Source organism: Cyprinus carpio, chromosome A4 (assembly GCF_018340385.1).
Source record: "Cyprinus carpio isolate SPL01 chromosome A4, ASM1834038v1, whole genome shotgun sequence".
Lineage (NCBI taxonomy): Eukaryota > Metazoa > Chordata > Actinopteri > Cypriniformes > Cyprinidae > Cyprinus > Cyprinus carpio.
Genome location: NC_056575.1, coordinates 12,740,393 through 12,765,082, shown reverse-complemented (window position 1 = coordinate 12,765,082; position 24,690 = coordinate 12,740,393). Strand labels below are relative to the sequence as shown.

Below are 24,690 nucleotides of genomic sequence, written 5' to 3'. Positions count from 1 at the left end.
CATTTGTTCATGCGGGGGTAAATGCTCTCAACTCACCCAGCGAACGCTCTCCTGGTTCGGGCATAAGGATAAATCCCTAAATTCAGGGCCCGCCGTTGTTCACGCCATTTGTAGTCCATTTGGTCCCCTATCTGAGCCAGCTGTCGTCCAATAAGCTGGGAACCTCTGATATTCAGACCAAAGAAGACTTGTGTCAAATACTGTATTGTATATTACAATATAATACTTCTGAACAAATGATTACCTCGTATCGATGGTATAGCGAGTGTTGTGGTCTACCTCAGCAGGTCCAGCCTGGAGGGATGTGGCGTTTCTCCGCTGTTTCGTTTCTTCCACCATCGTGTTCTGAAAGGTGTGCCATCATGTTTATGAAACTAATTCAACCGTCACATTTAGCCCTGCATTTGCCTAAATTCCATTTTCTATTTCCTTTCTCTGCTGCGGTTCTTTATTTTGTTTGTGTGGAGGAAGAGGACTTTGTTATTGCGTCCTGCCCTTTGTGGTCTCACGTGACCTGATCCTGAAGCTATTGCTTTCAACGAACTACTGTCAGCTCTGTAAACACACAGCCTGTGTGACCTGAGGACACTGGGTGTGTCTTTGTCTGCCGCCGCCATAGAACATGACATCATTGCAAGTTTCGAAAAACACCTGTAGCCATAAACACAACTTCCTGCAATGCTAGAGGACTCTGGTCTTCTGTGGTGATAAAAAATGGAAGGACGCAGACATGCACAGTTCACAAAGCACCATAAGAGCTGACTCAGTGCTCGTTGATGTTATGATAGAGCATGTGATTAAAATACATTTTGATTATTTATAGTATAAATAATCAACACATTCATCATTTATGAGGGTCTGGTTAGAGAAAGCAAACGGGTGTTTTCATTCTCCGTCATGTGACTGTTGAAAACATCAGGTTTGATGCAAATGCGCATTCAAATCAGCCAAACTGCTCAATGCCGAAAACATTTTTTCTTTGAACAATTACATTGTTTATCGACATAAAACCTGAAACGGAGTGTGAATAACATTTTGTGTGTGTGTGTGTGATAATACTGACAATTATGTCAAAATAAACTGACGCAGAAATTTCTGGAGACTTCAGTCATCATCCTGAGACTAGGAAAACATCAAAAATAATTTGAAATAATCCTAATTTGTGACTTTTACATTTTTAAAAACTCTCTTTTTCACTTAATCTGAACTTTCACATCAAAATGTTTTTCATTTAAATATAAGGCCATCTTTATACAACTACAAAGTACTAGATTTGTATAAATATTTGTATGTTTCTAACACTAACACTTATTTACCGTCAGTGGTCAACATGTTCCCATTTGGCTTGATAACAAAAGACAGGTGCATAATGGACAACAAAAGCAAGATCTTACCTTGTTTGTAGATTAAAATGGACGCCGCCCTGCAACATTTCAATATATCATTTTAATATAAAGCAGATTAGTAATAATAATACTACAGAAACGAATAAATATTTTCTCAGACTCACAGCAGCGTCCTTTAATCTCGGTCTCTTCCTGTGATGTGTCTCAGTACAGTGATCACCTGCAGCCACGCCTGCAGCTTACACTCAGGAAGCGCCTGGTGTCACTCTCATTTCTTTCCAATAGAGGACACTGAAGGGTCTGATCTCACTACATTCATTCATTAAACACAGATCTAAATGCATGACGCATGAGCTCATGTCTTAATTCAGAATGCTGGGCCAAAAATCAGACATAGAGGATCTGGACCTTTCTTACAAATCAAAAACACAATGCCTTTCACAATGTTTCTATCTCTGGTAAGCACTGAGATGCGTGCTCAGTAATAGCCGGTGTTGTACTTTTGTCTCATTCATTCACCTTAATGTATACAACGCCACCTGGCTGTTCTGCTGATAAATACAATTAATTTATTCTTGTTTTCTCTCTCTCTCTTTCTACATTTAAAGAAACCACTAAATGGTCTTGACACACATACTAGGCCTACTCATTTTCACGTTTTTAGAATAAAAATTAAGACATCAAATCTATCTTATCTTAAAAAAAAGTATATGAATTAAATACAAATGATATTTAAACCGTATCGGACATACATGCTTCACACTTGAGTGGTTTTCCTTCATTGTCTGCTCCGGTGCATCCATTAAAATGATTCACAATTCTAAATTGCTTTCTGAAGAAATTCAGACGCAGGCACACTATGCATTTCTGTATGATTTCAATTCTGAACCTAAAATAAGGTGTGTTTTTTTGGTGTGTGTTTTTTTTTTTTGTTTTTGTTTTTTTGCAGGGTATTTATTCGCTTACTTTTATGAGCTTGACGACTTTTGTTATGAAAACAATTCGAGACTTTTGTTTTGAAATGTACAAACAGGAAGTGCAGTTGAGCAGCGGCTTCACACCGTTATGGACCACAGTGGTAAGGAGGGAAATTTATAGTTTTCATTCGCAGGTTTATTTTCCCCTAAAACGTGTTGCTTGTGACCCCAACATATCTTCGCTGGGTTTTTACACATGTTTGCATATAGATGATCGAGCTACCTCATGAATGAGCCCAGTTTAAGAGCTTTTCCTTCATCACCATCGGTTATGGCCTCTATGTCAATGTGGCGTTCATCTTCCTGAGTGCATTTGATCCCATTTAATCAATTTCTAAAGAAAATCTCCAGTGCAATGCAAACAAAAACATTATGTTAAAGCCTGCATTCCTCGGGGTTGTTAAATGTAACCTAAGTTGATTCTGTGTGCGCTGTATTTTGCCTGTTTTCATGTTGTTTTTCTGCTTCGGTCGTTCATAGTAGTATCAGTATAAAGCTCACATCAATATCAAGTCTTATTTAAGCACAATGTTTAATCGATTATGTAAGTATAATGCCCACGAATCAATATATATATATATATATATATATATATATAATATATATATATATAAATATATATATATATAGCTCAGATGTGTCAGTCTGTTGATAGGTTAAAATCAAAACGTTTCTATATTAATACCTAATGAAGGCAAAAATAAACTTTTAATTTGTCCCTTTTTCCTTGCAGACAATGATATGCAAGGTACGGATGGACCTTTAGGTGGTCCTGATGTCAGGAGGAGGATCCCAATCAAACTTCTTCCCAAACAGGCCAGGAATAAACCTGCCCCACGACCCCAAAGACCAGCGGGACGGTTACCGTCCAAAGCCCATTCTGGAGAGGAAGGTATTGTGTCTATATTTTTCATTTCAAATAGTTTGTATATTGCATTTTTCACAAGCATGTTATTAGATATTATGATGGACTGCAAATGGGGCTTTTCTCTGACCTGTGTTTCTGCTAGAGGGTTTAACATCAAGCAGGAGGACCGATTTGATTGTGGCGTGAAAGCTGGAGACGCGTTTGCGAGCCAGCGTCGGTTCCCACAGCAGCTGTACTGGGATTACAAGGTAAAGGCTTCATTGTTTAAGAGTAATTTACCCACCTCTCAGATGCTTGTTTAAAGAGTTGTGAACATTCTTTGTCTCTCTCTCTCTCTCTCTCTCTCTCTTTTTTTTTTTGCTAGCTTAATTTGATTGGTGAAAAGGATGAAACACCTGTTCATTTCTGTGACAAATGTGGACTGCCAATTAAGACATACGGCCGTATGGTGAGAACAGTTGATGTGTATAATGAATGCATACGACAGCTTTCTGGTGACATGAATTAATACTGCCATGTCTTCATTAATTCATTTCTTTGCAGATCCCATGTAAGCATGTTTTCTGCTATGAGTGTGCGTTACATCATGAAAGGAAGGGTGATAAGATGTGTCCAGGGTAAGAAGCAGTTTTTGTCACTACGAATACAGACTTGTACAATCTTTCTATACTATAATAGAGAATAATTCATATCTTGATGCAGATATATGGCTGGTTGATACACACTACCGTTTAAAATTTTTTACAAAAATTCTAAACGAAAATTCCATTTGGGGCTTTGGTGAACATTTTTGAGTCATGCTGCAGTAAAAATGCTGAATCAATTTTACGAATTGATTCCGTGATTTTGATCTTATCATTGTCAGCACCATTTTAGAAAAACTATTCACAAGACAAAAGGGGTTGTGAAACAAGTCAACTCGTAATGGCCAAATTACACACAGAATTCTTTTTAAATTAAATATTTAATATATTGTCCACCCCATTGTTTTATTGATGTTGTTTTTACATATGTCCTCTCTGTTCCCAGTCTAAACATGTACAGCTGTACAGACCCGGTCCAGCGGATTGAACAGTGCCAGCGTGGCTCTCTCTACATGTGTAGTATCGTTCAGGGTTGCAAACGCACCTATTTGTCCCAGAGAGACCTGCAGGCTCACATCAACCACCGGCACATGCGGTCCGGCAAGAACTCCAGCAGCCGCTCTGACCCTGTCTACCTTCCTCCCACCTCGGAGGTGTCCGACCGCTTCCGCGTACCCCCGCCTCACCTGCCAAAGCCCCATGTGCTCATCCCTCCTCCTCTGGCTCATCCAGGACACGACACCTACAGTCAGCCTCCCTCTGCCTCCCATGATGATCTCCGACCTCCGCAAGGCCAACCGCCTGGAGATATGGGACCATCCCGCTCTCTCCCTCAGGAGACCTTCCGCATCTCGACCGTCACCACGCGGAAGCACAGCAACCTCATCACCGTTCCCATCCACGACGATTCCGCAAGCTCCGGACCATCCCGTGACCCCCTCCCCCAGCCCGGCAATGCTCCGCCCCCTCACCATCACCCAGGAGACTATCCAGGTCAGCCCGTTGTGACCCATCCACATCACATGATGGCGCCTCCTCAGCAGCACTACGGCCCCCCGCCGCCCCCTCCCCCAATCAGTCACCCTATGCCACACCCAGGACAGGGCTCAAACACACCTCACATGGTTTTCAACCAGGCCCCTCCGCCACTGTCATCTGTTCCCCCTCCCATCACCCCGCCTCCTGGACACCTCATTGGTCAGATGCCCCCCTTTATGAACCATCCTCCTCCAGGGCCGCCCCCTCAGCACGGAGGTCCCCCTGTCAGTGCTCCGCCTCCCCACCATTACAACCCCCAGTTTCCCGAGGACAAGAGCACACTCAGCCCACCATTCAACCAGCCTGGGGGCTTGAGTCCCGGAATGTGGCCGGCACCCAGGGGTCCCCCTCCTCGAATGCAGGGTCCCCCTCCACAGGGGCAGATGCCAGGGCCACATCACCCCGATCAGGGCCGCTACAGACCGTATTACCAGTAATAACGTGGTTTTGTTGTTGATAAATAAAGTGATTTAGTATGTAAACCTGGCAGGGATTCGAATGGATATTGTACAGTCTGAAACATTTAACTGTATAATAAAGATTAGTACTGAATGGTGTATTAAATCTTCTTTTCGTCAGATATTCAAACATTTGCCTTTTAATAATTCAGCCCATCCATGCTGCATTTTAGGGGCTTTTGTTGAATGTGGTGTTTCTTGAATGTAATCAAAATTAAATGTACAAATTAAATGTGTTTTTGTGTTCTTTATCTAGTATCTAATCTAGTGTCTTAAAGTTTACTTTATTAATATCTGACAAAAAAAAAAAAGTTTTAGGGGTTCTGAAAGTTTGAAGACTAATGGAAATAATGTTATTTACACTAACACACACATAACATCATGTATATCATATCCTTTTTTAATGTATAATTGGTAATTATGTCTAAAATGTATTCTTTTTCCAGTCTTAATTGGATCTGTTTGCGATTTTTGTGAAACCTTCATGTGTCTCATAATACTCTATATATTTGCCAGCTCAAATTCCATATGTTTTATATATATATATATATATATATATATATATATATATATATATATATATATATATATATGGCAGGTAATATTTAGTTCTTTTATTCAAATAAAATTTGTTTTACAGATGCATTCATTTTAAAAATCAATAGTGTATTTACATGTTTGGAATGTTTTGTTGTTTCAAAATACATAAAATACATAGTACAGTAAGTAACATACATTAATACATACATAAATATAATATTGACAAGTTGGTCTCTCCACAGAGAGAAAACTGGTTATGGATTTCTGAAAAACTTTACAGAAAATTTCTAATCCAACATAAATCTACAGATGTAGTAAGTAACATAAGCACTGTGGCATACAGTTTTGGAAACGAGCAATCATTCAAAGTAAATTAAAACACTGAAACTAGTTACTCTTGTATCGCGTCAAGGTTTTGATTGGTCGGTTAAATAGCGACTTCAGAAATCCATCCGCAGTCCTGAAGAGCGTGTTGTCCGCTTTAAAAACTAAATGATACGTTACAGTTTCCGCATTTTTACATTATTTTCCTCGTCTCCACACATCAAGGAGGAAACACTTACAGGACTGGAGAATAAAGAACTGGAAATCACCTGTACAGGTAGACTTTGCTCTCTGAGTAGGAACACGTGCGGCACTACATGACCATCGAGTTAGTAACTGCGGTGAAGTAGGACCTCGTTTGTAAGGTAGGAATTGTTTTCATTCATTAGTGATGTCTCATTCAATTATATTTGTAATGCTTCTCCTTGCCTCTTATGACAGTTTGTGCCTCTGTCACTAAACTACAAACACAATGAATTCACTTACTGCCACTAAATCACCAGTAAACATGGTAATAATGAATATATGTTGCTGTAAACTAAAATAGTGCATTCTCCTCAAAACAGTGAGTGGCCAGACTGAAAGAATGTTTATTTCAGCAGGGCTTTTAGCTCACAATCTTCTGTTCCTCACACAGTTATACTGCCTCTCTGAATGACTTCGCAGTTTATGCTTATATCCTGCAAACATCACAACACAGATAGAGATCAGCATGGACTTCTTAGAACCTGATGGTCGTTGTAAGTGAAATATAAAATATTATCACAATATTTGAATCAAAATGTACCTTTTCTAGTTCTCCACGATCTGGATGCATTTCCAGAATGTGCAACATGGCATCATGTAGTGTGGGGTAAAAGATGGACGTCTTAATCTCGTCATCAAAAAATGAACATTGATGAAGTTTCTCCATGATGTACACTGTAACGAGACCAGAGTTGTTCTAATGTAGAGGTTTTGAAATAAAATGACCTGTAATAAGGAAAATCTATAGGAGATTGTTTTACCATCACATGAAACTATGTTGTTTTGATGCTTGATTAGTATTGATTCTTTTAGGGTCTTTCAGGGTCTAAGAAAAAACAAAAGTATAATTAGGCTAGACCCTAAAAAAACAAATCCAGTGGAAATATACAGTATATGCTGTATCTTATAGAAAGTTATTTACCGCTTTAAGACCCTTGAGAGCAGAGATATCGAGAAATGAGACCGCAGAGAAGTCCAGGACCAAACTGTGGATGTTCACAGGAGGGACAGAGATGTTGGCAGTTAACTGTGTTCAGTTCACCTGGACTGGAAGGCCAGAGAAATCAGTGGGCAGGTCCAGACCCTCCACGCTGTTGTCATCCTCTGACTGTAGAGGGATGCAAGTGCTGTTAGCTGGTGTGTTCCTATTCTTTGTGGTGTTATTTTTTTCTGACTTTTGGGCTTATGCATACTCATTCTTTCATTCTATTAGTTTACTATTATTGTTATTTTATACTTTTTTATGCTTTAGAATAATAGTAAAGTCACCAAAGTGGTTGAAGTCACCACTATAAAATAAGTAAAATAATTAATGTAAAAGAAAAAATAATAAATTAATAATAAAAAAATTGTAAAAGGTTTTTAAAATTATTAAAATTTTTGAAATGTTTTAAAAATTAGTAAAAAGTTAATTATTTTTAATAATAATATTTTGGGATTGTGTAATTAATAGGAGGTAGGATATTGTCGTTAATAATGTATTATTAGTAGTTAATTTATTGTGTTTATTGTAATCAAATTTTTTGTTTTTAGTGTGTTCAAATGTTTGTTTGTTAGTTTTTTCAGGACTTACATATGAAACCTCCAGTTCCCCATTAAGCAGCATTTTTCTGATCTTTCGCAGAGCTTTGTTCCTTTTCTTCAACACTTTTAGGGGACTAAAACCCACCTAGAAAAAATAAAAAATAAAAAATTGTCCAGATCTTTCTTTCTATACATATCTTTAAAATAAAAAGAAACTTACTGCTTGCACCAGTTTGTCTTTGAAAAAATCAGTATTAGCAAAGAAGATGGGTGAGGGAATTTTGAATATTTTAACCCCATCAGGTTCGTAAATCTAAAATAGAACAAAATCACATTAAAACAAGATTTTTTTGTACTTGTACTAGAGAGAAAAATCTAAAGCGGTGGTGTTCAACACTTTTGACTCAAAGGCACCACATTGCCAAACATAATATTCAAAGGCCCCCGATACTGGCTCTGGTATTATTTGCTGTGGTGTTTCTTCTGTAATTATGACAGTGGTGCTTGTTTTCAAACATTAATTATTTTGTGATTCCAGAAGATTCAAGGTTCTGATTCTGAATGTCCTTCAGTAAAAACAGTAGTTATTGAGGGGAGGGGGTTACCCTTTGTTACCCTTTGGGCTTCTTGAAAAATTGCTGAAGCCCCCCTGGTTGAAAACCACTGTTCTAGAGGAAGGAAAAATGAGATCAGCACTCACAGATCTGTAGTCTTTGCGATCTCTGTAGATGTCAGTTCCTGTGATATTGGCCAGGAGGGAACAGCGTGCGCTGCAGTGTACAAAATATTATCATATTATCATATTTAAGGTCAGTAAAAAATCAACACTGCAATATTCTGAATGTGTCAGCTGAACTTTATGAGATGATTATTGTATGAATATGATACATAATAATAAATGTGAATAAATAAATGTAAAATGAGAATGTGTTTTCAAGAATGTACCTGAAATGCTCCCATGACAAAAGTAACCGAGGAAGCAACTAGAACTCTCTGTTGTTCCATGCCCAATCCTTCAAATGTAGTGATGTTAGCTGGCGGCCCCTCATCAGGCACCAGTCGGGTGACAACAGCGCCCACCATTAGACTCAGAATAGGAAAGGCCCCTAAAACACAGTCCAGTTAGAAAGTGCAATGTCATTCACTTATGTACAAACCTTCACTTATAATGAATTTTATATTTAAATTGAATACTCCACTTATAAGTTTTATTTTACGTTTAAATGAATATTTTTTTTGTGGTTTATGATATGTGTGTGTAGGTGTCCAAGTAGAAGTAGATTATTGCAGGGAAGAATGCAGTGTACAGTCCATATCCCGGAGGTAAAGATGCCAGCAAAGAGAATGCAAGTCCTTATACAAAATAATCCAGTGAGGTGGTGCAATTACACATTTTTATGACATCTTTCTGTTTTACAGAATTGACAAAGTCTTCCAAAAATGATTTTAGCCAAACACTATGGATGTTATATGTGATACCTTGTAGCACTGCCACTAGCCCAGTGCTGATGCCTGAAACAATGTCACCCAGCAGCCATTGTTTGATTTTGTAGTTCTTCATCTATCCAATGATTGGAAGAAGGAAAAGAGCTGCATTCTTTGCACGATTTGTATCACAACTACAGTGCAAACGAGATGAACACAATTCGCTAAAGCTTCATGTTGGATCCACACATGATCTCAGTAACATCACAACTTCAAACGTGCTTATGATAAGATACCGTGTTCAATTTAAAGGTCCTGCTGTTATGAATGTATTATTGAATTCTTATGTGAAATAGTCTTTTAGATGGTGCCGTAGAGTTTTGCGGTTCCTGTTGATCCTCTCGTGCTGATTTTAGCACATTGTTTTTTTTTTTTTTTTTTTTTTTTTTTTTTTTTTGAGTCATTCTTCCTTATTTACATGCATTCTAGAGAAGGAAACCAAAAATAGATCTGCAGGAAAAAGTATGTAAACTACATGAATTTGTTATGAATTACTGCATACAAGTCAGTGATTAACTTCTCCATTTAGACTAATGAACATCACAGTTTAAAATTTTGTGAATTATTATTATTATAATTATTATTAGAATGGAGTGATTCTAACCTACACTTTCAATCCCGTCTCATTGTTTGGTCTCTAGGTTAGTAGCAGGTTAGTCTCTTCACACCATTTTTTAACAGCTTATTTGCTTATTCACATACTTTTTCCATTTTGTGCTGTGAATGTTTCCATTAGCCTATGTACTAAGTGCAGGCATTAAAACGTGCCATTGTTGTGATTTGTTTTTGCAGAGTGTGTATTGTTGTGATTTAATTGAATTTTTATGACCAATTTATGTATTTAACCGTTGTAAGTCCAAAGGTCCATGTACATTTCCTGTTACTGTTTTTCCTTTTGCTAGAATGTGTGATTACTCGTATCCAGATTGATTAAATACTTCTATATCAAGTGTTGGCTCAGTTACAAAGTCAACAAGTGCACTACATATATAGTGCAATAATATATATATATATTTTTTTTTCTCTCTCCTTTTTTTACGCAGTATGTCATATATTTCAAACAGCTTCCATTTTGGGAAATGGAATGAAAATTTTACCAAATAGAACTTGTTCCTGCATCAATATCCTGTGTTTGTCCAGGAACCACATTCCAATCACACAATTATAGTTCTATAAACATAATCCTAACAAACACTTGAAATCAGAGAGATTAGGCTATGTTGTTGTTCAACCTAAGCCAAGCTCTAAACCATAAACTTAAAACTAAAATCTGATCAGGAAGTATGATGTTGTTCCAGTACCAGAAAGGATATTCCTTCTTAAATCTTGTTAGGTAATCTATGTTTTACATGTTTCTTTTTCCTTTTCTATGCAGTATGCAATACAATTCAGGTCCTTATGGCCCTTTCCCAGGAAAGAGTGCTGTTTTCCTCCTTATTACTTACTAATAGTATAATAATGAGATTGAACTTAATGGACAGATTTAAATAGTCTTGTCTTTAATGTAAAATAAATCTAAAATAATAATAGTAATCAATTAAAAAAAAGTTTCTGCTCTTACAGTGTGACTTCGCTATTTTCATATTTGAGGAAGTCACCTTTAGTAGCTATAAAATTATTTTTTTTTCATAATATTTTAAGGTAAAGATTATTTTATCTTTCCCTCTTCACTTCCTCAACCATAACTTGCTTTCTGGTACAGATAGTTAATCATTTACAGCTAGGAATTAGATTTATAATGCTTGTTACTCCTGTAAAAGTAAAATAATTAGATCTGCACGTGTCTTTATTTGTATTCTTGAAAATAAGTTTTGTCTCAAATCAGGGTTTATTTTAGAAAACATTTTTATTTTAGAATAAAAATAGTACACATAAAAATACTATTCAAACATAAAAATGTAAATATACAAAAGGCACTGATAGTGAACAGATAAGAGTGTTTGTTCACCACAAATCCATTAAATTAGTACATGACACATTGACATATTCTCAAGCTAATTCATTCTGCATGCAGCACAGCATGCAGAATAAAAACTGCTATGTGTTAAATCAAGTAATTTTTTATATACACATATTTTAAAGTTCAGTATAGTGGAGGTTTCAAGCTGGTTCACTTCAAAACCTTGTCTCTGGTTTGGTGTCTGTTTCGACTTCCATTTTCATGTCCTGCAGAAATTAAAGCAGATTAACCCAACTGAGAAGTTCATACATCTCTTCAATAGAAATTATGATGACCTCTTGCTTTAAATGATAGCTTTTAATATTTACTATTTCATTATTATTTAATATTTAGACTGGTTTAATCCCAGGTGCTTGTTGGGTCACTTACTGCTTGGATTGCCAAACAACTAGACGTGCTGCTGCCATTAACATGCTGATATTGGAAACTTCCTGAGACCTGTTTGCGTAAGTTCAAATCAGACACATATTTTAACAAAGCATTTATAATAATGCATTTTAGATAAATGCAACAAATTAATCTTTGAATGAACAAATTAAGCTTGTGCAATCTCCAAATGTTTTCATCACCTTCTCACTCACAGTTTTCGGTGGATGAGACTCATTAATGAAAAGCATTGCATCATGGATGGTCAAAAAAAAGATAGACGTCTTGATTTCATCATCAAAAAATTTACAGTTCCTCAGCTTCTCTATGATATACGCTGGAAACGACATGTCAAAGGTGAGAGTTACTGCACAGTTTTATTATTACATGTACATACAGTTAAGTTATATTATAATATAGCTGTGGCTTTGTAGATAAGGGGAAAACATTGTAAAATACATTACAAATACCCTTTAACCTGCAATCTGAAAGGAAAAAAGTACTTACGGTCACAGCCTACTATGTAAACGTCAACATTGATGCGTATAAATTCTTTTATGGCCTGTAAACACAAGTGTTTGTGATTCATTAGAGATGTTTTCAGATAATCAAACTAGAATTTTATGCTTTGATTAGCAAAATTATTAAATTTACACTTTGTTTTCAGAATGAACACAGCTGCCATACCGCTTTAAGACCCTTGAGTGCAGATATATCCAGGAATGAGACCACAGAGAAGTCCAGGACCAAACTGTGGATGTTCACAGGAGGAACTTGGATGTTGGCAGGAAGTTCTGCATTCCAGTTCACCTGGATTGGAAGATCTGAATAGTCTGTGGGCTTGTCTAGATCCTCCATGTTGCTTTCATCCTCTGACTCTTCAATGGGCATTGAGCATGTGGCCTGTAGTCCATTCTGTATCGAAAGAAATCAAAGTAACTTTTGATATATATCTAAATGATAAGATTTAGATGTCATTTAGGTATCTTAAGATGTAGGTATCAAAGCACTGGATGCAATACAGCTACATTGCATAACATTTGTTTGGAAGTCCTTGAGTTTATTGTTATCATGTTATCATCTTATCATGTCGATATCGATATCATGTTATCAATGTATCATATTGTTATCCAATTCCATCTCATCTCCTTCAAGCCATTTCTCCTGCAGTTGTACCTGCACTCACTCACATCATTAACACATCCCTTCACACTGGTGTTTTTCCCTCAGCATTTAGACAGGCTCGTATAACCCCACTACTTAAGAAACCCACCCTTAACCCATCTATTTTAGAGAACTACAGACCGGTTTCCCTTCTTCCTTTCATTGCAAAAACACTTGAACGAGCTGTTTTCAACCAAGTCTCTGCCTTTCTCACATAGAACAACCACCTCGACAGCAACCAGTCTGGTTTCAGAACTGGACATTCAGCCGAGACTGCCTTGCTCTCAGTTGTTGAAGCCCTAAGACTGGCAAGAGCAGTTTCCAAATCTTCATTACTTATCTTTCTGGATCTGTACACTGATTTTGACACAGTTAACCACCAGATCCTCCTATCAACCCTAATAATCCCAAGTCTAATCTCTCAAATAGGTCCTTCAAGGTATCTTTGAGAGGTGAGGTGTCCACGTCGCAACATCTAACTACTGGGGTGCCTCAGGGCTCTGTTCTTGGACCACTTCTATTCTCTGTCTACATGCCATCACTAGGTTCAGTCATTAAGAAACATGGCTTTTCATATCACTGCTATGCTGATTACACTAAACTCTACCTCTCATTCCATCCTGATGATCCGATGATAGCTGCTCCCATCTCAGCTTGTCTAACAGACATTTCTTGCTGGATGAAGGACCATCGCCTTCAACTCAACCTTGCCAAGACAGAACTGCTTGTGTTTCCATCAAACCCATCATTTCATCACAATTTCACCATCCAGTTAGGCACATCAACCATAACTCAGCCATCTTCAAGAATCGGCTAAAATCACATTTCTTCCATCTTTATTTGACCCTCTAGCACTCTCTATTCTAATTCTATTCTTAAAAAAAAGAAAGAAAAACATACTTACAGACTTGCACTCTATTTATTTACTAACAGCTTGTTTTCTTATATATATATATATAACATTATATATATATATAGTTATATATTTATATATAAAGAAGGAAAAACATACTTACAGACTTGCACTCTATTTATGTACTAACAGCTTGTTTTCTTATATATATATATATATTTTAACACTAGCTTGTTCTATTCTTTTCCTATTCTATCTTTTTATTTTCTTTTATTTCTTTATTTCGTTTTCTTTTTTCTTTTTATTTATTGTATGATTTAAAAAACCTTGCTACGTGTACTGCATTAAGCTAAACTGAGACTTATTATAGTTATTTTTTTTATTTGATCTTTTGTTGGTTTTGATTGCTTCCATTGTCCTCATTTGTAAGTTGCTTTGGATAAAAGTGTCTGCTAAATGACTAAATGTAAATGTAATCATGTTTTAAAACTTCAAGACGTACAGATGTTAAGGTCAGCTCCCCTTTCTTTAACAGTTTCTTCATTTTCTTCACTGCTTTGTTCCTCTTCCTCAGGATTCTCAGAGGATTAAAGCCCACCTGCCGCAAAGTGAACAAGTTAGATGGTTATCATGTCTGCTGTTAATCTGAGGTCAGGGCTATCACACTGAAACTACTGCACTCACAGCATCCTTCAGTTTGTCTCTGAAGAAATCGATATTTGCGAAGAAAATGGGAGATGGGATTCTGAAAATCTTCACTCCCTCTGGCTCATAGATCTGTAGGAAATTCAGAAAGACAGAAAATGAAACCAAGGCAAACTTTGGTGTCTTTCGTCCATCTGCTTCTGTTTTAAACTGTCCATCATGTGCATTGACACACCAAGTAATAGGTAATAGAAATAACACATAATGATTATGCTGCCGAATATGAACAAAGAGGATGCGTCTGTTAGTACACTTACATTGAAGTAGTTTTTGATATCTGTGTATATATGTGTCTGTGATATTTTAGAGGGGACTGTGGAGTGTGGTGTGGATATAAAAAGATAAATTGATTATTATCAAAAAAAGAAAAGAAACAAACAGGATAGTTTATAAATAAGAATATGATAGTGATTTTGATTTGCCTAGGTTACAATATCTTTAAAGAAGCAGTTCATATCTACACCATATTCAAATTAGCTCCCTTTTATTTATTTATTTATTTTTTCTATCTAGTTAATTGGATCTGTCAGCACTTACAACTGAGCCCTGAAGACCACAGTGAGGAGCTCCAGTCCAAGACCAACAGCAAGTCCTATGTCCAGCCCCAAGAATATAGCTGCCAAACAGGTCCCCACCCAAACAATCTGGAGGAAAATGACAGAGAGGGACATTACACCGAGTACAGAAATCAGTGATCAAACCACTGGACAGTTAAATTCTAAGGTAAATAATGTGAGATGTGACCTCAGATAGAATACTTCAGATTCAAAAATGTAATTCCCATTTTTAAGAAGCTGAAATTTGAAGTATGTCTACTTGGATTATACTTTTTTTTCCTTTGCATTTAGAGAGAGAAGTCAAAGACTCTTACGCAGTCAGGACGGTCTTTCTTCCACAGGTAAGGGACTGTAACCACCTGCATCAACATCCCCTTCAGGTTCACAATCACCACTGCGCCCAGCACTGACTGCAGTCACACAACACCACACGGCTGAAACATTTACCTCACATCACAAATACTTTTTTTCTGTTACTAAAGCCAATCATTTACACTTTGAATGTAAATCTTACCTTTGGTAGAGGTTCCAACAAAAACCCTATCCCCAAGATTACCACCAGCACGATAATGGCAGAGAGTAAACCAGCTACCTGAAAAGTACATTTAAAAAATATATATATATATATAATAAATTAATACTTTTATTTAATAAGGATGCATTCAATTGACATTTCTGTTTGAAATTCCTATACATCAACTTTCTATTGTATCATGGTTTCTGCAAAAATATTAAGCAGCACAACTGTTTCAACATCGATAATAATAAGGAATGTTTCTTGAGCACCAGATCAGCATATTAAAGTGATTTCTGAAGGATTATGTGACACTGAAGAAGCTGAAAATTACTCATTATTTTACTGTATTTTTGAATAAATAAATGCATCCTTGGTGAACATAAAAGAGTTTATAAAATATTAACGACCCCAAACCTTTGAACCGGAGTGTATGACAAAAACAAGTATTTTGACATAAATATGAGCAAGAATATGATGTTATATTTATGGCACCATTGTGTTAATTGTATTATTTACAAAGTGTATATTGTGTTATATTGTATTATTTACAACTCTTTCTGGAACACTAGAGGACAGTATTTCTCTGTCGCTGGAAAACAAATTCTCTAATTGGGACAGCACAGATGCAAAATCATATTTTTGTGTTCCAGCCAATAAGGAAGCTTGCAAACAGAGCTGTTTACCTGTGTTTTTCCTCCAGTGCTTTCTTGAACTGCACTTCTGGAGAGAGCCGTGCTGGCTGCCAGAGACTTGAATGCTCCTCCAAAGATGTTGCTTGCCCCAAAGGCAATGAGTTCCTGCGTGATTATATGTGTCATTGCAGATGTGCTTCTACAGATTGTTCTTTCTTGCTTTTTAAATGGAATATTATTCAGGGCTTACTTGATTTCCATCTATAACGTAGTCATGCTTTACAGAATAGACTTTAGCCACTGCAAAAGCCACGGCAAATCCCACAATAGCTATTGGGAAAGCATCCACTGCTGCCATCTGGAAAACCTGCAGGCTGGGAGCGATTGGGGACTCAATCCTGGACAGATGAAAATGTGTTTATTTTTTTATGCCACCTAAAGTTCTCTTCAATTAGCTTTGTGCTCTAAAGCATGTAGATTTGTTGCTGTTTAACAGCTATGCTTAAAGAACCCTATACAGTTTTTATTTTTTGTTGTTGTTTTCTATGTATGGACAATTTGACAAGATATCTTTTAGCACGTAAATGCATTTAGAATTTAAAGTCTCCCTGAAAAATGAACCAAAAATATTGATGACTCAGTTTTTTTTTTGTTTTTTTTTGTCCAATCAAATGCACTCTAGAATGAGAACGCCTAATACAAATGTGTATTATTTTTTAACATATATTATTTTTACGGGGGCCATTCAGTATGTTCCGCCCCAACTTAGAATGTCAAATTTGTCAACACACAAAGGAAAACATATTTAACTGGTTCTTTAAATCGCGGCTTAGTAAATACTGTTTTAACATATTATGAAGAATGCAATGCTTACGTGTTTGGAATTTTCCCCACCACATCCACTCCATGATTTTCACTGAAGTTGAATGCATAGGAGACGCCACATGCTATTACGGTCTGTTGGTAAAAGTACTTTTAATGATTTTGACATTTAAGATTTGCTTTGATCACAAAAGATAAGATGAGACAAGGGCTTATGCACTTAGAAAATGATATACACTTAAACAAATATTAACAAATATAGTGATTGGCATGAAAATCTAAATCAATATCGGTTGATAAACTTTATCATGTCATAAAGGTGTATAACCTTTCTAAATGTCAGGTTACAGAAAAGGTGAAGGTTCTAGTTACAGAAATGGGTTCACTCAACTCACCATAATGATTTCTATGGGGATGGGCACTTTTAACTTTGACTTAAATCTGTCGTTGATCTCCTTTACGCCCAACACCATCACCATCACCACAATTGAAGTCACCAGATCATGGATATTGGTGGAGGTGATCTGGGTAAACACACTCTCAAGAGTCTGCACAGAAACCAAAAGACAGATTGTTTTACAGGAGTCATTCAAACGAATGATAATAAAACTTCAAACGCTTTTCTATATATAGCTTAATTTTTAAATATGCTGTGGGATTGTGGGTGAGTCCGGTATTGTTTTGGACCATCAAATGGACAAAAATACACTTTTATAACATTTAAGAAAAAAAATTGGTGATTTTCAAAGTGTAGCGATAATCAAGCTTTTGTTTGGCATGTTAAGCAAAACGTGTCTTATGACCTACATATATAATGGATAGTGGTCCACTGAAACCTGGCACAGTCAGTCCTAGTACAAACTTGAGCTGCGAAATCAGGATGTGAACAGCAGCTGCAGTGGTGAATCCTGATATCAGAGTATCCGAAAGGTACATGACAATGAAGCCCACTTGCAGCAGCCCCATACCAAGCTGGAAATAAAGAGAATGAAGATAAGCATTGATGTGATTGAAAACTGGCATTGTCGCATTAAGTTTTAGAATGAAAGGGTGGCTGATGTACCTGGAATAAGCCCACTAGGAAAGTGAGGGAGGCAGACACTAAGACTCTCTGTTCTTCTTTCGTCAGGCCCTCAAAAGCAGTAATGTTAGCAGGCAGACCCTCATCGGGCACCAATCTGGTCACTACTGCCCCCACCATGAGACTCAGTACAGGGAAAGATCCTGGTGTGAAGAGCAACATTAATGGTGAGTAGATTTACAGTAGATTACATGTCATCATAAAAAGGCAGAAATAATTGCTTCTTTTTTTGGTGTCTGTCTGATTAAAGTCTGCCTGTTGCATAATAATAATAATAACAATGTTATGTATAATATATTATTACACATTATTATTATTACTACTATTTTGAAGCATAATTTGATACTAATGTTGTTGTTGTGTTCAACATGAATTTTTCAACATGTTATTGAAGCATACTTGAAGATAAAAAAATTTTTTTTCCATTGCTGTACAAAAGAAGTTGCACTTAGTAGCTGGCAGAGGATGTTATCATGGATGGCCTGTTGTTGTAATAATAATAATAATATTATGTAATAGTATATGATAAAATATTTTATCTTACACATGCATACTGTATATACATATTATTTATTTGTAAAATAAATATTGTATATTATTAAATAATGTTTTCATTATTGTATTTTTTAACCTGAGAGTTCTTGTGTGATTTGAACACATGAAGCAAAATGTATTATACAGTTGTTGTCAGGTATTTGTTTTTGTTTTTTTATGTTTTAATAAGCTATTGAAGCATATTTAAATTGAAATTTCAGTCTTTCTCCACTGAAATTTCTGCAGAGGCTGTGGAGAATAGCTGGCCGAGGATTTTATGGCTGCAAATGAACTGAGGTATTTTAATTGAGCTCAGCTGTGCCAAATCTAAATTAGAGGCTACTAAACTCATACCTGGCACTATTTAGTCAATACCACAATAAACTTTAATGGAATTATAGTGTTATATTCAGAAGGGTTTTGCAACAGCTAGGTTGTTTGTTTGTCTCATTCACATAACGTGTTCACAAGTGTACTCACCCACAGAAATGTGTCGTGAGGTGCCCAGGAAAAAATACATGATGACTGGGAAAAAAGCAGCATACAGTCCATACCAGGTAGGGATGGATGCCAGCAAACTGAAGGCTAGCCCTGAGGGAAAAATATCAATAATTACTAACCAACCCCTGATAGCATCGTTAAATAATCTTCATACTGTATATGTGCTAAAAATGTATATATTTTATATATATTTGTCAGTCAACTTCTTAATCCTAAATGCTTCCTTTGCTCAATATGTACTGCATTTCTGGGCTATCTTCTGATGACATGTTTATCATTTCACCAACAGTTCACAGATAAATGCACTTTTCACTTATTCTGACACATTTCGTCATACCAGTTGTCTCATAAAAAACTGCGTAGACACTCACATCAGTCACAGAACTCAGTTCATCGAGATAAACTATAGTGTTGCATGCTCATATTTCATCTAATATCATGGATCTTATTTCAAGAGTTGAGCTTATATTGCGAATGTTCCTGTTGAGTAGCTTTCAGTAAGAGCTCATAAGATTTTACCTTGTAGCACGGCAACCAATCCAGTGCTGACGCCAGACAAGATGTCATTCAGCAGCCATTCTTTGAATGAGTAGGTTTTCATCCATCCAATGATAGGCAGCAGAGAAATAGCAGTATTCTTTGCACGTTCGGAAGTACAACTAGCAAATAAATAATAAATTCAGTTTGTTTAAAAAAAAAAAAAAAAGATTTTTCTCACAGCAAATAAAGTATTGTTACTTGATAAAACCATATCTGCTTTTGTCATAGTGTAAATTATTTATACAAATAATATATAGTAAAATGTTCTGTATATACACTACCGGTCAAAAGTTTGGGATCAGTAAGACTTGTAATGTTTTTTAAAGAAGCCTTTTACGCCTATCAAAAAAAAGAAAAAAACTGTAATCTTGCAAAATGTTATTATAATATAAAATAATGGTTTCTATTTTAATATCCTTTAAAATATAATTTATTTCTGTGATGCAAAGCTGAATTTCCATCAGCCATTACTCCAGTATAAAGTGTCACATGATCCTTCAGAAATCATTCTAATATGCTGATTTATTATTCTAATTATCAATGTTGGCAATAGTTGTGTAACAGTTTAACACATCCTTGCTGTATACAAGTTTATTTTCTTTCAAAAAAAGAAAGAATAAAAATGTACTGACCCCAAACTTTTGAACTGTAGTGTATATTGTTAGAAAAGATTTCTATTTTAAATAAATGCTCTTCTTTTTAATTTTTTATTCATCAAAGAATCCTGAAAAAAGTTAAGCAGCCCAACAGTTTCCAGCACTGATAATAAATCAGCATATTAGATTCATTTCTGAAGGATCATGTGACACTGAAGACTGGAGTAATGATGCTGAAAATTCAGCTTTGCATCACACGAATAAATTAGATTTTATTGTATATTAAAATAGAAAAACCTTATTTTACATCATAATAATATTTCACAATATAACATTTTTCCTATATTTTTTACCAAATAAATGCAACCTTGATGAACATAAGAAACTCCTGTAAAAAAATAGATTAAAAATCACTCTGATCACAAAATTTTGACCGGTAGTGTATTGCAGCCATATACTATATATATATATATATATATATATATATATATATATATATATATATATATATAATTATATATATATAGTAGTAATAATAAAAATAACATTAATATTAGAGATTTAGATTTAAAAAATAATAAAGTATTAAAATAAAAATAGATAGATAAAATCATTTCTTGCCTCTAATTATAACAAATTTCTCTGCACTGCTTAATAGATGTTAAGAGTTCAGGCTTACGTGAAGTACTGTATAACATGGTGCAGGAATGTCTTGTGTTTCCGATAGACTTTTGCATGTTCATCCTCAAAGGCGTCTTCTGAGTAGAGCGGTCTGGTCACTGAATACCTCTGTGTTGAGGGTCGGAGCATTGTGCACCGGTAGAGCTGGGGCAAAAATCCTTCTGATCTGTGTGAGGTAACCAAATAAGTTTCATTCCTGATTCTGAACATCTACTACAACTCTGCCAACTGTCAAGCTGGATCTGTTGCCTTTGTATTGATATTGATAATCATGGAAATGTTGTGTAAGATGGAGGTGTTTACTTAAACGCATCATGCAACTACACAGTGTGTGTTCACATGTCTTTCATGATGAGTGTATGATAGTATGTGTGTGTCAACCTGCACATTTAGCCTGATGTCTCTAAGATACAGTTGATGTTTCAATGGGATTTTCCACAATTTAAAATGCTTGTCTCCTTGTATATGAAAATGTTCTTAGGCTTTTTTTCAGCAGTTATGTTGTCATGATCTATAGTAGGTGGGCAGTCTTATTGTTTTTAATCTGTAATAGCAGCATCCTTTAAAGGTTTAACAGTACTGGTCATTAACTTTGTTCGTAAAATTGAGCGTTTAGCTTGTTTGCCTCCATATATAGTTTTTTGCCTTTTTAAATCAGATTTATGATTTTTATCTATGAAACAGCCTTTTTATCTATGGAATGATTTTTATCCATTGAATGGACTTAAATTCACAATTCAATTTTTTTAATAAGAAATTAATATTTTAATTCAGCAAGGATACATTGAATTGATCAAAAGTGCCAGTAAAGATATTTATTAGGTCACAAAAGTATTCTTTTTTTCAAATAAATGTTGCTCTTTTAAACATTGTATTTGTTAGTGAATCCTAAAAACAAAAGTAGCATGGTTTCTAAAAACATATTAAACTGCACAACTGTTTTCATCAGTAAGAATTGTTGGAATCACAGGAATAAATTACATTTAAAAAAAAAATATATATATATAATATATATATATATATATAAAGAAAAGGTTCTTTTAGATTACACTAATATTTCATAATATTACTGTTTTATCTGTATTTTTGATCAGATAAGCAGCCTTGTTGATCCAAATACACTTATTTCAAAAACACTAAACAATCTTACCAACCCCAAACTTTTAAACGACTACATGTTTGCGATATGATAATCCTACCTGTTCAGTGAGGTATCAAATATTTCCAATTTGCTCTCCGTGTTTTGCTTCAAACGTTGCAGTGGTCTGTCAGAGATCTTTTAAGACCTTGTGAATTTATAAATTGCTAAACTTATCTTGTCTGTAATTATTAACAGTTATCAAGATACCTACTTTACATTTCTAGCCACATCTCCGCCTTATCCATGACCATTGTTCTTTCTGATAAAAACTTGGCAAAAGCCAACCGCTTTTCAATTGCTTCCTTTAATCCTGTCATACATCACAAGACAAGATCTTTTGATATTTCAGATATAATGATGGAAACATATCAGTTTGGATTTAGTTCCTTTTCCATTGTCAAAAAAGAAAAAAAAAAAAAGAAAAAAAGGAGTTAAATTAAAATGTTGACTATTAGAACTTTTTTTATTGATTAGTTCTCATTCAGGATTACGATTGGTCAAAACAGCATTTCAGTTGTTCTAAAGTAATTGATGTTTTGATGTGAAACAGCTCTTCACCTAGTTACTGCGTGTGCTGCATCCACAGAATGACGTTCTGTTATTGTTTACATGTCATATCCTGTTGCTTTATGAATTCACGTTTCAATAAAAATTTGTGTCATTAACTTTTACAATTTTACAGAAGTAATGAGGGTAGTGTTTTGTTTTTTGTTTAGTGTTGTTGTTTGGTTGCTTGGCGAATAAAAATAATAATAAAAAAAATATTTATAGTAAGCAGTTATTTAGCAGGTGCTTTTATCTAAGTGACATACTTTATACCTGATAAGTACAATTTGTACAACCATACTTCCTGTAACCTAACCTGTGTTTGTTGTTTGAGCGTACATTGTAAAAAAAAATATTAGTAAATCAATAAAAAGTGTGTGTAAATGCATCAGTTAATAAATAAAATTAACAGTTAGTCACCTGTTTAAAATTTAAAATACAATGCATTTAATTATTTTATATTAATTTACTTCTAAATTGTGTTTTATAAAGAATTATGTATGCTTTTACTGTTAAAGTTAATAAAATAATGAAATTATTATTATTAATAATAGTACTATTATTGTTTTATAAGTAAAAGCAAACTATTGTTTTCACAAGTAAAACATAAAGTGCCACCTGCATGATTATCAGTACGTTTTACATTAATAAACACATTTAATTTGCTCGAAATAGTTGGTATATTAACATTATATAATATACATAATCCAGTTATAAATGTGTGACCCTGTTTCTTACGTATTAGTGTGTTTTGCTGTTTGCATTGTTTTCTGTTGGCTCCAGAAGTAAATATATGGTCATCATGTCCATCAAATTTGTGAATGAGAAGATCCAGATTTTGCCTACATCTGAACCTGCAGCTTTTATCATCAAATGAGTTTATGCTTCTGTTTTCTTCAGCTCCAGTAGCACGCATCAGAACTGGCAGCTCTTTGATATAACAGGTTTGAGTCTGTGACATTGGGAGACAGTGTTGTAAATACTACTTCAGATAACTGCATAGATGTGCTCAAGTACAACCACTTTTTTATCAGTAAAATGCTAGCAGGAAAATATGTGCTTGATGTCTTATATTCTAGTGTGGTGGTCTACATTAATATGCTTGTTGCCCATACTGACTCTAGGCAACAAAACAGGAAAGATAACTAATATAAATGCTAATTCATTTTTTACTGTAATATACACTGCTGAACAAACGTTTAGGGTTTGTCATATTTACATTTTTTTATATGTGTATATAATTATATTTAATTTTGAATTTATTTTGTAAAAAATATAGTAAAACAGTTATTATGGGGTTATTATGTGAATCAATATTGTCTTTAAGGTTTTTGTAAAAAAAAAAATTTAATGGTAGTGTATAATACAGTAAAATAAATTCAGATATTAGACACAGTAACAGCAGATATAAATATGATACATAATTTAGATATATTTCTTTACTAGGTCATTATTTTGTCCTTGTATCGTTATCAGTACATTATCTATGTGTCATCACTGAGGGGGAAATTATATTTCATTGTATATCAGTACACTAGACAGATTTTTACAGCATAGACTTTATACCTAGAGCCATAATAACTATCAAGATGATCTCCGTGCGATCTTTGCAGATAAGACGTCAGTCCTCACCGCAGTAATTAATCAAACTGTTTTAACTTTCACTGATGTCATCCCGACACATATTACAACATAAGTCTCACATTAACGTTTAATTAGTAATACATTTATTAGGAAAGGTGTGTCTTTGAAATAGAAGTGACCGACTGTTCTGGTTTAAGCCTAAATCATGTGTTACTCTTTGATAGTTCTTACTGTGCATTCTTGTGTTCAGTTGAATAATGCACTGATAGTAATATTAAAGATCAGAGAAAAGCAAATACTTAATACAGTGTACCTTAGGAAGCCAAGGTCAGTCAGTCAGTGAGTGGTCAGGTGTGTGTGTGTGTGTGTGTGTGTGTGTGTGTCAAGCACTCATATTCTTATGTTTAATGTGCTCAGTTACTGTTACTAAATGTTTTAAGTACATGAACAAGTGCTGTTTTGTTGAGCTTTGTTTTTTTTTAGTCTAAGAGAAAGAGCAAGACCCCCCCTTCTTTGTGTG

General features: G+C 35.1%; 2 protein-coding genes and 1 long non-coding RNA gene across 5 annotated transcripts; 1 reads left to right on the top strand and 2 right to left on the bottom strand.

Moving 5' to 3' along the window:
* Positions 1–2,329: 2,329 nt before the first annotated feature.
* LOC109067671 (E3 ubiquitin-protein ligase Hakai-like) lies at positions 2,330–5,503 on the top strand. Of its 3 annotated transcripts, none has more exons than XM_042741400.1 (6): positions 2,330–2,424; positions 3,057–3,215; positions 3,336–3,439; positions 3,556–3,639; positions 3,735–3,808; positions 4,221–5,503. In XM_042741400.1, the coding sequence occupies exons 1-6, from the start codon at positions 2,412–2,414 to the stop codon at positions 5,248–5,250; spliced, it is 1,464 nt and encodes a 487-aa protein (XP_042597334.1). In that variant the 5' UTR covers positions 2,330–2,411; the 3' UTR covers positions 5,251–5,503. The 3 variants fall into 3 exon arrangements, with proteins under 3 accessions (XP_042597334.1, XP_042597325.1, XP_042597339.1); XM_042741391.1 differs by lacking the exon at positions 2,330–2,424 and adding an exon at positions 2,431–2,867; XM_042741405.1 differs by lacking the exon at positions 2,330–2,424 and having other exon boundaries at positions 3,075–3,215; positions 3,334–3,439.
* A 2,435-nt stretch (positions 5,504–7,938) lies between these two features.
* On the bottom strand, positions 7,939–8,746 carry LOC109067878. The gene is made up of 3 exons (XR_006156742.1): positions 8,606–8,746; positions 8,126–8,218; positions 7,939–8,050 (listed from the first exon to the last, which is right to left on the bottom strand). It is a non-coding gene; the product is annotated as an uncharacterized LOC109067878 (long non-coding RNA).
* A 2,471-nt stretch (positions 8,747–11,217) lies between these two features.
* LOC109067879 (chloride anion exchanger-like) lies at positions 11,218–22,216 on the bottom strand. The gene is made up of 21 exons (XM_042741373.1): positions 22,099–22,216; positions 20,898–21,065; positions 19,602–19,741; positions 19,062–19,172; positions 18,030–18,190; positions 17,774–17,938; positions 17,362–17,514; positions 17,019–17,101; positions 16,395–16,542; positions 16,196–16,309; positions 15,510–15,587; positions 15,310–15,405; positions 14,976–15,082; positions 14,696–14,765; positions 14,418–14,510; positions 14,236–14,331; positions 12,404–12,631; positions 12,224–12,278; positions 11,920–12,053; positions 11,720–11,788; positions 11,218–11,556 (listed from the first exon to the last, which is right to left on the bottom strand). The coding sequence occupies exons 2-21, from the start codon at positions 21,026–21,028 to the stop codon at positions 11,506–11,508; spliced, it is 2,283 nt and encodes a 760-aa protein (XP_042597307.1). The 5' UTR covers positions 21,029–21,065; positions 22,099–22,216; the 3' UTR covers positions 11,218–11,505.
* Positions 22,217–24,690: the final 2,474 nt, after the last annotated feature.

Bases quoted from the DNA above. Each gene is read 5' to 3' on its own strand.
- LOC109067671 (XM_042741391.1), top strand. The intron at 3,440-3,555 runs GTAAAGGCTTCA...TTTTTTTGCTAG, and splicing joins AGCTGTACTGGGATTACAAG to CTTAATTTGATTGGTGAAAA. The intron at 3,809-4,220 runs GTAAGAAGCAGT...CTCTGTTCCCAG, and splicing joins GGTGATAAGATGTGTCCAGG to TCTAAACATGTACAGCTGTA.
- LOC109067879 (XM_042741373.1), bottom strand. From the start codon at position 21,028: ATGCTCCGACCCTCAACACAGAGGTATTCAGTGACCAGACCGCTCTAC. The intron at 14,511-14,695 runs GTAAGTGTACTA...AATTTCCTACAG, and splicing joins ATATCAAAAACTACTTCAAT to ATCTATGAGCCAGAGGGAGT. The intron at 12,279-12,403 runs GTATGGCAGCTG...TTGTGTTTACAG, and splicing joins CACTCAAGGGTCTTAAAGCG to GCCATAAAAGAATTTATACG.